General features: G+C 38.3%; 1 protein-coding gene across 1 annotated transcript; it reads left to right on the top strand.

The window, feature by feature from the left end:
* The first annotated feature begins 345 nt into the window (after window positions 1-345).
* DYNLT1 (dynein light chain Tctex-type 1) lies at window positions 346-13,916 on the top strand. The gene is made up of 5 exons (XM_020986704.2): window positions 346-458; window positions 4,278-4,319; window positions 9,901-10,024; window positions 10,124-10,201; window positions 13,476-13,916. The coding sequence occupies exons 1-5, from the start codon at window positions 432-434 to the stop codon at window positions 13,544-13,546; spliced, it is 342 nt and encodes a 113-aa protein (XP_020842363.1). The 5' UTR covers window positions 346-431; the 3' UTR covers window positions 13,547-13,916.
* The last annotated feature ends 99 nt before the right edge of the window (window positions 13,917-14,015 follow it).

Genomic DNA, 14,015 nt, shown 5'->3' on the forward strand with positions numbered 1-14,015 from the left:
TCTCCCCCACAGCTCACTACCCCGGGAGAAGGTAAATGGCCCTGCCCTTCTGGTCTTGGTGTTTTGTTGTAGCTACTCCAAGGCAACCTGGAACCTTGGGGAAGCCGTTCCCAAGGGACCCATCAACTCCCCCTGTCGCTCAGCCTAGTCCACCCACCCCGGGCAACTCAGGGAAGAGGAGAGCATCGGCTGGGAAGAGCGCGCCTGCACCTGAAGCCCCAGAATCCCAGCCCGAGCCTGGAAACTGACAGTTGAGTTTGAAAGTTCAGGCATCACAGAGCCCGCCGACCCACAATGCCACGCGGGGCGGGGCCGGGTCTCCGGGACGGGGCGGGGCCTCTGGGGCGGGGTCTCGGAGAGCGGCGTCCAGAAGGCACTGCGCAGGCGCGGTGGATAGTATTCGCCCGGACAGCGGCGGCTTAGGAGGGAAGATGGACGATTTCCAGGCTTCCGAGGAGGTGAGGGGTCGCGGGTCGGGGTGGGTCAGCATCCGCCGAGGGGAGCTGACAGGCGGCGGCGAGGGGGAAGGGGAAAGGAGGGGGGGAAGGCGGGTCTTGAAGGCTGGGGCGGGGGGCGCAGTCGCCTGCTTCTCCTTTGTCCCTGACAGGACGGACACCGGCGGCCTCCGTCTCTCTAACCCCCACTGTTTTACCGGCCCCCCCTCCCCCGCTTCTGACCGGCTGACCCCCGAGAGCGTGGAGCTGGGGGTCCGGGCCCCGCCCCTAACCCCAGCGGCCGCTCGGGGAACTCTCGGGCTGCTGGAGACGTTGGAGGGACCCGGGGGGGGGGATGCCCCCTCCTCACCCACCCACCCCACCGCACCCTCCCCATTCAGAGATAGGCTGGCTTGGGAAGCCTAATCCGCTTAACTCCTAATGGTTATAATAATAGTTTAAACACTGCTTTTAAAAAAAAATTATCTTTTGTTTTCACATCTCCCTACCCTAGCGAGCCATCCCTTGTAACCAAGGTTATTAAAAGAAAACCAACCAACAAAAAAGGCAGGTCAGCAAAACCAATCCATACATCTTTGGTGTTTGACCGTATTTGCAAATATGCACTGCATATTTTAAAAGAAGCCGGCTTTATCTGTTGAAGGCTGAAAACGGGAAGGTGAACCAAGTAAGCTCTGATTTCCCGGGAAGCCTTGCATCATGATTGTTGGTGCACTTTCCATTCTGCAGAAGAGAAAGAAGTAGCATATGCAGGGGACTCGACCACCTCTACCAGCATTTAATATGCCTTAACCATCCGTCTAAATCCATTGATCTGCTTTTAAGTAAATTAATAGAAGGGAAGAAATTATTCCTTTAACTCAGGAATGCTGAATCCTCCTCCCTATGCCTTTTCCCCAATACTCTTATTTTTAGGGGCGTGGTACCACAAAGCACCTGTCAGCTGTATTGGTCTTAAAGTAGACTAATAATTTTTCCTCCAAAACAGCTTTTTTAACTGATAATACTCTGTTTTCAGACATATGGTAGCCCAAAGCACCTGTCAGTTTGCTGTATTGGTCTTAACTGTAGACAAACGACTTACTCCTCCACGACAGACGATCCCTACTTTCTTAAGATAGCTGTGGATTTGCCTGCACAATGCAAAAATGCTTAATGTGAAGGGCTTCCATTGTCTTCCTTCCTGTGAGGTACATCTGGGATTGGCTAGTAGATTTTTGTATTTCATTCAGTTTTTTGACTTTGAAAACAATATGGTCTTTTATTGCTTCTCCCTCAAAATACAGGAGGATTAATTTGCATAACAAGATATTGGTCTTTTAACGTGGTCTTTTGCAGTGGGTTTGCTGCAATGTATGATAACCATTTAATGTAATAGTAGATGTTTACTGTGTGGCAGTTACTCATGCTGACATCAAATTGCTTTGTTTTGCTTAAAATTCAAACAAAAGGATGTTCTATTGAAATTTATAGGTGAGTTTTTAAAAAGTGCTTAAAAAGTGCTTTTTTCATTTAAAAGACAGTTTGAAAAGTTTGTATTTTAATAATTAAGATTGAATAGTCTAATTTTCCACCTGTGCAACATAGTATTTCTTAATACTAATGTTAATGATAGTTAAAAGAATATTTGTGAAACTGTCTAACAAACCAAGGAAAGCCTTTGCTATGCAGTCATAATCTTTGGAGAATGGCATAGTACAATATGAATAATGAGTGTGATTTTTTGAAAACTGCATTTTTTCACTCGATATTCACCCAATAATGTAGTCTTTTACAATTGCATTTTCATGTTATCCATATGTTTTGTAATAGAAGTTACGTAAATTTAAGGAAGGCCTGGATTGAAGTAACATTTCTGATACATAGCAGTTGTGGGATCTTGGACAAGTCATTTGATTTCTCAGTGCTCTTTGTAACTCCCTTAGAAGATCAGTTGCAAAGAAGTGCCAATCTGCAATGGTTGAGGAAGAGTTCCATTTTGAGAGTTCCCTCTACCAGTAAAATCACAGTTTCTATCCTATCCTTTATCCTACCCTTACTCCCTTAAAAGTTCTTTTTAAAGTCTCTTTCACATTCCAGTGTGTTGAAATTTGTACAAGTCGCTTTACTTTTTTTCTTCCTTTTTTTTGGTTCAGATTTCATTAAAGTTGTTCCTCAAGGGTCATTTAGACTTTTTGGAGCGATAAAAATGTTTAGTTATGTGGTCCTTTCCATTAACGAGATGGTTTGTTTCTAATAAGTTGTTTCCCGTGAATACTGCTAGTCAGGTAAATATGCAGTCAGTTTAGTGCACTGGTAAACAAAACAAAAAAAAAATCTTCCCAGTGTAACTTCTGAGAGGCAAGTAATTCTGTTGGACCAAGGCTGTGGACAGCAACTATTACCTAAAGGATACGCAATAAGGAATTGACTATTATCTAGTTGTTGCAAATTTTCCTATTAATAATGATAAGTAGTAAATCTAACTTATTGTGTTTCTGTTGGGTTATGTTCATTAGAGGAAAACTTTAAGTTAGCACCTGCTAGGTGCTGCCTCTTTTTAAGATGTGTGGGTAGACCACAGGAAGCAACTGCTTGGAAGCTCATATAAACTAGTAACAGTATCAAGAAGATAATACTGGAAACCTATCTAGAAAATTAAACCTGATGGTTTCTGACCTCTTGGATTGGTTTCTCTTTTTATTAGAGTATTGAATTTGTAGTTAGAAGACCTGGGTTTATATTCTGGCTCTGTCATTTATGTAATATTGGGCAATTCATTTAACCTCACTTTTAAAATGAGAGTTTGGGATTAGATGACCTTTAAGGCCCCTTCTAACTCTTACGTCTGTGGTGGGATCATAGAATTCTGTTATATTTGCACTTGGGGAATGGGTCATATGGAAAAATATTAACTACTAAAGTTCTGCTCCAGTGCCTTCTTGTGGAGTGAAGGTAACTCTGGTTTCTCAGAGGCTGGGTGCTAGCAGTCCTTAAACGGTGACAGGTCCAACAAGCTGGGAACACTTTTAGTATGAGCCCTGGCTAAGTTTGGAGAGGCTCCTCAACAGTTTGGGCACAAGGTGATAATTTTTTGACACATCTTTTCAAAGACCATCTACTAAAGTGTAAAGCAGTTGGTTGAGTTCAGCATCTATGAGCGGGTCCCATACTGATAAAATCACAGTGTCTTAATATAAAAACTTCTAATACTTTTCATTTTCAAAAACAGATTGCTTAAAGCTAGCCAGTCAAAATTTACTCAGTCCACAGTGGCCTTTAAAATGCTAGGCTAATGGGGCAGCTAGGTGGTGCAGTGGATAGAGCACTGGCCCTGAAGTCAGGAGGACCTGAGTTCAAGTCCTGTGTCAGACCAAACACTTGACATTTGCTAGCTGTGTGACCCTGGGCAAGTCACTTAATCCCAATTGCCTAAAAAAAAAATTCAAAAAAATTTTAATAAATAATAAAATGCTAGACTAAGTAACTTTAAAAGGTTTTTTTTTATAATTAAGCCAGATAATTATATAGTCTGTTTTACAGCAAAGTCTGACAGTCTTCAGGTTTTGTTGTATAATTAAAAACAAAAACAAAAGGACTTGAATGGAAGTTCTGCCACTAATAGTGGGACCTTGTGGGAAAATCATTTCAACTTTGAGTTTCTCCTCCATCTGTAAAATGGGGATGGAAGAGAGGAAGAGGTTGGCCCAGATTTCCTTAAGGTCTCTTCCATTTCTAAAAATTCTGTTATCATTATCTAACCTTGTATTAAGTGAGAAAACTTGCGTAAAATAGAATTGAATCTTTTACACAGATTTAATTTTATTCTTTTTTTCTTGCCAGACTTCTTTTGTGGTTGATGAAGTGAGTAACATTGTAAAAGAGGTAAGATATAAGCAAGGAATTTGTAAATTTTTGATTAATAGTTGGTAAAGTGGCAGTGTTGGTAGTTTAACATTTTGTATGAAGAAAGAATATTTCACAAACTTGTTTGAAGTTGTTTCAAGTGGTACTATATATATTAGTTGTGACCTTCAAATCTTACTTTTTTTTAAACATGGATTTCTAAATTATGTGTGGTGTTTACCCCTACATAGGATGTAAATTTTGTATTTAAAGATGATAGAGTTAAGGTGTTTTTATTGACTATAGGTTTGACCTTAGGTGCCATAGATGGGAAATTTCATATGTACTAATAGTAAATAAATTTATTAAAAAAAAAAACTTCCTGTAATACAGAAACAATTTGCTGTCAGCAGCACCTAATTTGAATATAAAATGAGGGTTAAAAGTAGATGGTAAATTTAATGAATAAAAGATCTAATAAATTTCATGATTAACTTGTCATCCTTAACTCCTAATTTTCCAGAACTGACTTTTAGTTTCTGGCTTATTCATTTCCTTTTTTCGTCATTAGATTTTGAACTCTCAACTTTTGCCACTATCAATATTTGTTAGTATTTTTATTAAAAGATGGTGAGGTTAGGAGAAAAAAGAGGTCATGAAAATAAAAACTAGTCCTAATTGTTCAATTTCATATGAGATTTGTTAAAAGTAATTGCAAATTATCTGAATTTATTTTTCTGTTCCTCTTTTCTATAGCCACACATAATTTAGAATTAATTCTAACATATAAATAATGGATAAAGTAATGGCATACTAGAATTGTAAGAAGTCACATAAGACATACCTTGAAAAGGCAAATTCTTTTGTCCTTAATGGTTAAAGTTGCCATATGTTAGCATTGAAAATCAGGCATTTTCATATTGCCATAACAATTTATTGTTTTTCTAAATATATATCTAGACTAAGAGACCAATTTATACAATTACTACAATAATGTTAATGAAAGCAAATCTAAAAGGCAGCTGAATTGTGACTAATTGGACTGACCAATATCAGTGCTGGAGAATACATCACCCTCCCACCTCTTTGGAGAAGGAGGAGACTACAGGTAGAGAAGGTTGTAGATGTTACTCCATGTGGTCACTATGTTAGTGTTGGTCTTGTATAGTTGTTTTTCTTTGTTATGGAAGTTTCAATGTGGTGGGTACTATGTGGAGAAGTGACTGTTGTATTAAAAAAAAAGGCATTAACAAAATTATATAAATGCCATATCAAAGAGTATAAAAGTGAAATAACACAGACACTTGGAAATGGGTATTATGCTATAAACAGGAACTGTGCTGAATGAGGTTTATTAAAAAGGCAGGCATGTCCCAACTTGTCTACTGTATTGCATTGGTTTTTGGTAACTAAACAACAGGCAAAGTAAAAAAAAAAGGATGTGTTCTCTATCAGTAGTGTCAAACTGAAATACAGACAGATCTTAGTGACTACATATTGGCTTAGAAAACCACAAATTATTATTGACCAGGTTGTATTGTATTTCTGCTTATTTTATTAAACATTTCTGGTTCCCAAATTTGACACTTCTCTTCTAGATCAGTGTAGAAGGGACTGAATGACAGTAAATCTGTGCCAGTTAGTGCGTTAAAAAACTAATTTTAAATAATCAGAATCTTGAACTGTAACAACTTCAGCAGTAACTCTAGTCTTTTGTTGCTTGTTACAGTATCACAGGCCTTAGACTGGTCTTTTTTATCTTTAGGAATGGACCTGCTTGCATTCAAATTATTTTCAATCTCAGAAACTCCGAAAGTGTGTTACTTTAATCCTTGAAAGTATCCATCTCCTCTATTTATCTTGGCTAGTTGGATACAACTGTAGAGACTCTTGTGGACAAATGAATGAATGAATAATAAAACGTTACCTAAACACTTGTTATTTTCTGGCCACCGTACTAAGCATTTGGTGTATGAATAAATATGAGGAAGCAAAACTGTTCCTGCCCTCAAAATGTTTACATTCTAATGGGGGAAGACAACAACAAATAAGGAGGGGCCAGAAGGTTGAGGGGTGTGGTGTATGTATGAGGTGGATGATTCATGACAGTATGGTTTGGAAATAATCTAGAAGTGATGGGGAGGCCTGGTTCTGGGCAAGATAATGGAAAAGCTCATAGCCCAGAGTCCAAGGGGCAAAGGATGTGGGATGTAAATTAGGTTGAGGTCTTAAGTTTTAGAGGACCTTTTAAGAGCAAAGTATATTAGGGTATGTTCTGGTCATCAGACCTTATCCCATTACTTCCATGCTCAACCTAAATTTTGGAACTTGGTTGTTAAACGTGGCAGCTTGGAAATGGACAGTGTGGGTCTATTCACATACAAAGTTAAGTGTAAAATTGTGGCAAAATGGCCAGACCACACAGTTTGGTTCATCTGCATATTTTTCAGATCGAATTAATCTTTGCTAGTTTTTTTGCATATATTTGTATTAGGATACAAGCTAATCCATTCCTAAATCATAGCGCCTTTCCTTTAGTAAATATTTAATAAGTGTTTGAATTTAAGTCATCCAGTTTAATCTTTATCATTAAATTTTAGATGAATATTGTAGCCAATTCAGCTCTTTACTGTACTCAGTGTACTGTGTTAAGTATGAGAGGCATTGTGAACATCATGGATGGCAGACTAGCCCTGGAGTAAGGAGAGACTTTGTTCAAGTCCTCTTTCTGATATGTCTTGACTCTGTGACTCTGAACAAATAGAAACCTGTCTCAGTGCCCTAGTCACTCTCTGAGACTCAAAGTTACAGATGAGTTGCTGGTCTACATTAGTGGAGAGTGTTAGAGTATAGTCTTCACACTCTGGGAATAGTGGACATCACAGATATGAACCCAAGATACAGATACATAACACAATAGAAGCAACTTGGTATAGTAGGAAAAACACTTGATTTCAATAGAGCCAGAACTGATTTAAAGTTTGGACTTTGCTACTTATAGTGTACATACAGGATCTTACAACCCACCTCACCTTTCTGAACTCTAAGATAGGATAATAGTAGCCATGCTAATTTCTTCATGCAGTTGTAGAAAGGTTCAAATGACATTAGGTATGTACTGAGTTGTGTTTGTATACCCAGCACCTAGCACGCTGCCTGTAGATATTAACAAACGCATATTTAAATGAAAGAATGTGTTTGCATCCAAACAAATCTAATCAAAAAAGCTTTAAACCAAAAAGGAAGGTGGAGGGGGAAAACAGAGTGCCCCACTTTTAACACACACACACACACACACACACACACACACACACTTCCAGCAAACCTACGTATCATAGAGATAGTAGCTACAAAATAGGAAGAATAGTAGAAATGGCCCAGGAAACAAAATCCAAGGAAGCCAATAATCAAATCCATGGCCTTGGCTGTCTGCACTAAAATATACCTTAGTATAGGCAAACAAGCTAGGTTAATGGACTTGAGATTCTAAAACAAAAAAAAATTTGATCCTATATGTATCCCTGGGAATTGATAGGAGACTCATGACTGGCATATGGCTCAAGAAGGGCATGCCTTATATAAAAGGATCACAGCATCATAGTTACAACTGGAGGAGACTTTTGAGGCCACCCTCTCATTTTTACAGATGAAACTGAGGGCCCAGAGAGTAAAGAGGAAAAGGCAGGTACAGATTTGCAGGATATACATATGAGATACACATATGAGAATAGTTGGGAATGAGAAGAGAAGAATGTGATAGCATTTGGGGGATCAGTGGAGGCAAAAACAGAAGCAGCATTGTAACACAGGGATATACTACAGACCATCTGACCAGAAAAGGAAAGTAAGTGCAAAGAGCATTGAATTTGGAGTTAGAGTACATGGATTTAAATCTTAATATGACTTCACAATAGTCACTTGACGTCTTTAGACCTCTGTGTCTTCATCTGTAAAATAAGGAATTTGAAACAGATAATCTCCAGTGTCCCTTTAAGCTTAAAAACAAAACAAAACAAACTTATGATGCTGTGAGGAATTGGAAAAAAAAAAGATCTCAAGCCTCTGCACAGGGTCATGACCATAGTTGTGGGGGAGACTTAAATTATTTGGACATCTGTTAGAGTTCTCTATACAAAGCAGAGCAGCTAATAAGTTGATTTCCCTCCCTAATAAGTCCATCCTTCAAAATGTGGATGAGGGAAAATTCTGTTCCGAGTTTGATTCTCACCAACAAGAGGGAGGAAATTGTAGGGAGCTTGAGTAAAGTGACCATGCCATCTTAGAGTTTATGATAGACTGTACCTAGCTTCTCTTTCCTTTGCTATTATGCTCCTTCTGTTTTGGGAAATGAGATTTCACAGGGTTTAGAAACAAAGGATAGGTGGGATTCCATGAACTAAAATTCTGTAGGGGAAGTCATCCCAGGTGTGATGAAATGCTTTCAATAGTGACTTCTGAAAACACAAAGAAATAATTCTCATGAGGGAAAAAAGTGAGAGATGTCTAAAAAGACCAGGCACTCATAAAGGTATATATGGTTTACTTGCCAAATCTCACATGACACAATGTTAGGAAGGATAGCCAACATAATGGATGAAACAATCAGGATCCCAACAGGTCTGTCAGGCTAGAAAACTGGGCTGAAACTAATAATATTTAGGATTATAAATTTAAAGCTGGAAAAGAAGCTTTTTTAGGAACGAAGAACCTTAAGGTAAGAAAGTTTAAATGACCTGTCTAGTGTCACACAGGTGATGGAGACAGTGTTCAAACCCAGGACTTCTGACTCCAAATCCAGTGAGTCTTAGACTCGAGTTTTAAAAAATCAGCTTCAGATGTACAAGAAGAGGGGTAGACATGGTTAGAAAGCAGTTTATCTGAAAAAGATCTGATAGTTTTAGTATACTACAAGCTTCAGCAGGAGTTTTAGGCTGTTTTATGAAGAAGGCATTACGTCTAGACACATTACGTCTTGAAGCAGCCTGCTTCAAGACCGCAGGTTTCCCACGGGACTGTGAGACCGTGACAGCCCCACTCTTGCCTCGTCTGACCCAAAGTATCATAATCAGTTCTGAGGATATGTTTTAGGAAGGACATTGATAAGCTGGAGAGCAGCCAGGACAGTGAGTGACTATGATTTCATGCTCTAATTAAAGTCACTTGAAGAAATGTAGATTTAAGGGGGTCTAGCTCTCTTCAAGTATTTAAAGGATTGTCGAAAGAGATTTATTCTGCTTGGTTCTAGTAGGCATAATGAGGAGTAGTGAGTGGAAGTTGCAACAAGGAAAATTGAGGCTTGAGTAGAGAAAACCTTCCTAACAATAAGAGATGTCCAAAAGTGAAAGGCATGTCTTTGGAAGATAGGTAGTGGGTCTCAAGGAAAGCTGCCTAATTATGTAAGGTATTTTCTTGGCATTTATTGTTTAGGTAGAGGCTTAACTAAGGGCCTCCAAAATCTCTTTCAATTCTGAGATTCTTTGAATAGTGGAATATATTCATTTTAAATAGTCTTCAAAAAATCATAACATTAATATTTACTTATTTTATGTCATTGAAATTTGCAAAAGCCTGATCTACTTGAGTGGTTATGTTAACTCTACCCTGCTGTCTACTTCCCTAGGCCATAGAAAGCGCAATTGGTGGTAACGCTTATCAACACAGCAAAGTCAATCAGTGGACCACAAATGTAGTGGAACAAACTTTAAGTCAACTTACCAAGTTGGGGAAACCGTTCAAGTACATTGGTAAGAACTTTTAAAAAATACATTTAAAGTGGATGCACAGAAAACTTAATGTGTTATCATCATACAGATTTCTCTAATGAAAGTTTCTCTTTTCTTAAGTGACCTGTGTGATTATGCAGAAGAATGGAGCTGGGCTGCATACAGCAAGCTCTTGCTTTTGGGATAACACCAGTGATGGTATGACATTATTTTTATTTTCTTGTATAAGAATTTTCAGTATAAGAATTGTTGTTTTTATTCTTACTGAAAGTTTAAAAGATTAGGTTAAGAAAATTTGTTATAATTTGTTATAAGTAGCATTTTTTTTTCATTTTATGTGATTAAATTGCTGTATAATAAATTTCCAGTCAATGTTCTAAGATTTCTTTATGAGTAAATGTTTGAATTATTTGAAAATGCGACATGCTTTATATATGGAGTTTTAAAATTCAAGAAACATTTAATACTTATTTTGACAAGGTACTGGGGATACAGAACAGTCCCTATCCTCAAGCAGCTTGCCTTCTACTAAATAACAAAGAGATGTAATAACTTTCACCGTACAGATTCTTTTTCTTTTCTACTGTCCAGCTTTTTTTTTTTTAAATTAAATTTACTATGTTTGAAGCACTGTGTTGGGTACTTAGGATATGTGAGTCCATATCCAGCTTTAATGGTTGGAGGAGCAACACATATGCCAATACTTATGTGGGACAAGGTACCAAGTATGGAAAGGTCTAGGCAAAGAACTGAGAAATTTGAGAGACAGAATACTTCTAGCTAGGAAGGGAGGGTTTCAAGGAAGGCTTCATGGAGGAGGTGGCACTTGAGCTGAACCTTGAGGGAAAAAAGAATCAGAAGACAGAGACTGGGAGGGAAATTGATTCTAGGAGTGGATGATACTATAAGTAGAGGGATGAAGATAAGAAAGAGTAGTCCAGTTAGACTGGAAAATAAAATGTAAAAGGAATTGAACTTGATCATCTTTAAGGGTCCCTTCCATTTTTATATTGTATAAATCTGTGAGCAGAATGAGATAAAGTTGGAAAAAGTAGGTTGGTACAAGTAAAGTGCAACCAGAAGGCTGTGGGTAATGGAGATCATGCAAAAGGAGATCACTTGATGGAACTCTCATATGTTTAGCTTAGAGAAGAGACTTAAGGGAGCATGATAGCTATTTTCAGATGTTTGAAAAAAATTCATGTGCTGCTTTGCCTCAAAGAGGCAGATTGCAGCTTAGTATGAGGGAAAACTTCTTCACAAATTGAATTGTCTGAAGCTGAAATGGCCTGCCTATCATTCCTTTTCACTGGAGATCTTCAGGGGGAGGGTGGAGGACTACTTGTTAGGGATCTTGTAGAAGGACATTAGTTTTTAGGAAAAGGTGTAGGTTGAGCAAGACGACCCTCTTAAGTTGCTGAGAAACTATGATTCAGATTTGGATGGTCTTGTGTAACAGGATTAGGAGGCTTATACTTTATTCATTAGGAAAATTTTTTGATTAGGTAAGCATCAAATTTCAAAGCAATACATGCAAATTACTTGGGCAGTAATGTGAAGGGGATGGATTGGAGAGGCAGATAGACTGGAAACTGGAAGGCCAGTTAGGAGACAATTATTAATAATAGACTAGGTGAGAGATGAGGGCCTGATTTAGGGTGGTAACAGCTGGGAGAGGATGCACAACAGAAAAATTATGGAGATAGAATCAGTAGAACGTGGTAATTGTTTGCATGTGAGTGAAGGAAAAGATGAGTCAAAGATAAGTCCCAGGTGGACAGCGGAGAAGTTGGGAGGATGGGCAGGTTTTTGGGGAGTAGGGGATCTAAGTCCAGTTTAGGGCACACTGAGTTGAGGTGCTGGTGGGATATCAAGGTAGAAATCTCCAGCATGCAGCTGGAAATAGAGTCCTGGAGCTCTGGGGAGCTTGATGATTGGAGATGTAGATTTGGAGAGAGAACTGAAGCAATTAGAGTAGGTAAAGTCATCGAACGGAACGTATAGAGAGGAGGGCCAAGGAAAAAGCCTTGGGGTATTTGATTTATATTTATTTTTGGCCAAACCTTTAGTTTCATTGGTAGAGGGAACTTCTGGTTCTTTTGTTTTGTTTTGCTTTTGCCACGTGATTCTGACTCTTTATTAGAATGAGAGGGTTCATACCTTTTCTACTAAGGGATCCTCTTTCAGTTACCCAACATAGTAAATGATAGGAAACAGGCCTTATGATCAAATGGATCCAACATGGCTAGAAATACTACATCCCTTGCAAAGGATGGAAGAGCTTTCTTTGTATTTAGACGATGAAATTGCTTTTGGCCCAAAGTTTTGTAGGGTTTTTTATATTACTCAGATGATTCAAATCAGTGCTAGTCAATGCTGATCAGCTTAAGCACTTGCTCTGTCTTGAGAGTTGTTTAGGGCTCTGAAAGGTTAAGCGGCTTGGCTGGGGTCACACAGCCCATGTGTGCCAGAGCTGAGATTTCAACCGAAGTCTTTCAGACTCTGTACGGAGGCCAGCTCTCCATCCACTGTGCCATGCTGCTTCTTGGCACGCTCACTTTTAGAAGGATAAGGATGTACTGGTCAGGACCATAGGAGAACCATGGGAGTTCAATGTCATACCCAGAAGGAAAGGAGTATTGGAATGTAGTAGCAAAAGCTGCACAAAGGTCAAAGGTAAAGACAGAAATAACAGATTTAGTAGTAATGTCCCTAGAAATCTTGGAGAACCATTTCTTTTTTAAAAATAACATTTTCATTTGTTTCCTTAAATATTTCCCAATTACATTTTTAAAGAATTTTAAATGTTTTTTTTAAGTTTTCAGCTCCAAATTATCTTGAGAAGGCAAGCAATACATCAATTATATATGTGAAGGGATGCAAAACATATTTCCATGTTAGCCATATGCAAAAAAAAAAGTAAGCAAAAAAAATGGAAAATAAACTGAAAAAAGTATGTTTCAGTTCATCAGGGCAGAACAGTTTCAGTAAGAGTGATGGAAACAAGTATAGATGGGTGGTGAGGAGGTGGAAACAAGTCTAGGCTACTCTTGCTACAAATCCAGCAGTGAAGGAGAAGAGAGAAGGGACAAGGATGACCTGAGGTTGGGATAATAGAATAAAAAGAAAGTTGTTTTTGTTTGTTTCAAAGAGGAGACCCAGGTATATTTATAAGGCATATGTAAAGCAGCTAGTCAAGATGAGAGATCAAAGACCCACTGAGAGTGGTTTCTTGGAGCCAGGTCATGGAGGGAGATGGGACCAGAAATGGGGAAGATCGGTTTAGCAAACAAAGATGAATTGAGGACATTAAGAGGTGCAAAGGGGAGTTGAGATTTGAAATGGTGCTTAAATATATCATGATCTTACTATACATAAAACAGAAATACCAAAATTGTATTGTATGTAGTTCACTGAAACAACTTTTAAAATTTAAAATGCTTAATTTGCTTTTTTGTTGTTGTTTCCACAGGAAGCTGCACTGTGAGATGGGAGAATAAGACCATGTACTGTATAGTTAGTGCCTTTGGACTGTCCATTTAACTTCCTTGGTTGAAAAAAAAACGAGGCTATACAATTCCATTTCCATTCCATGGTCTATCTACGGTACTGTGAATTCAGCAAACTTTCAAAAGGTTTTAAAAGTATCTTATACTTTCAAATGTAGGGGGGGAAAGTCCAAAATGGACACACTGTTACATGGGTTGTACGCTTCACTTTGTTCACCCTAAGTTGACATCCAGTATTGTTACTTTGTCTTAACCCTTCAATACTTCCAAGTATTCAAAGGTGCTAAAAAGGAAATCTGCTACAGCATGACACTTTTTCTAATTTCTGAAATGATTTATATAACACACTAATGTCCCACTTTATACTTTTCTTAGTAGAATAATAAATTATTAAAATTCATAAATTGTGGGGGTTTTTTTAAGGTTCTGGAAAATCAGAATTCATGGTCCTAGGCATCTAGTTGAAAATCAATTGTGGTAACTTATTTGACTGTACTATAATA

The sequence above is a fragment of the Phascolarctos cinereus genome, unplaced genomic scaffold (genome assembly GCF_003287225.1).
Source record: "Phascolarctos cinereus isolate Bilbo 61053 unplaced genomic scaffold, phaCin_HiC Scaffold_5;HRSCAF=322, whole genome shotgun sequence".
Taxonomy (NCBI): domain Eukaryota; kingdom Metazoa; phylum Chordata; class Mammalia; order Diprotodontia; family Phascolarctidae; genus Phascolarctos; species Phascolarctos cinereus.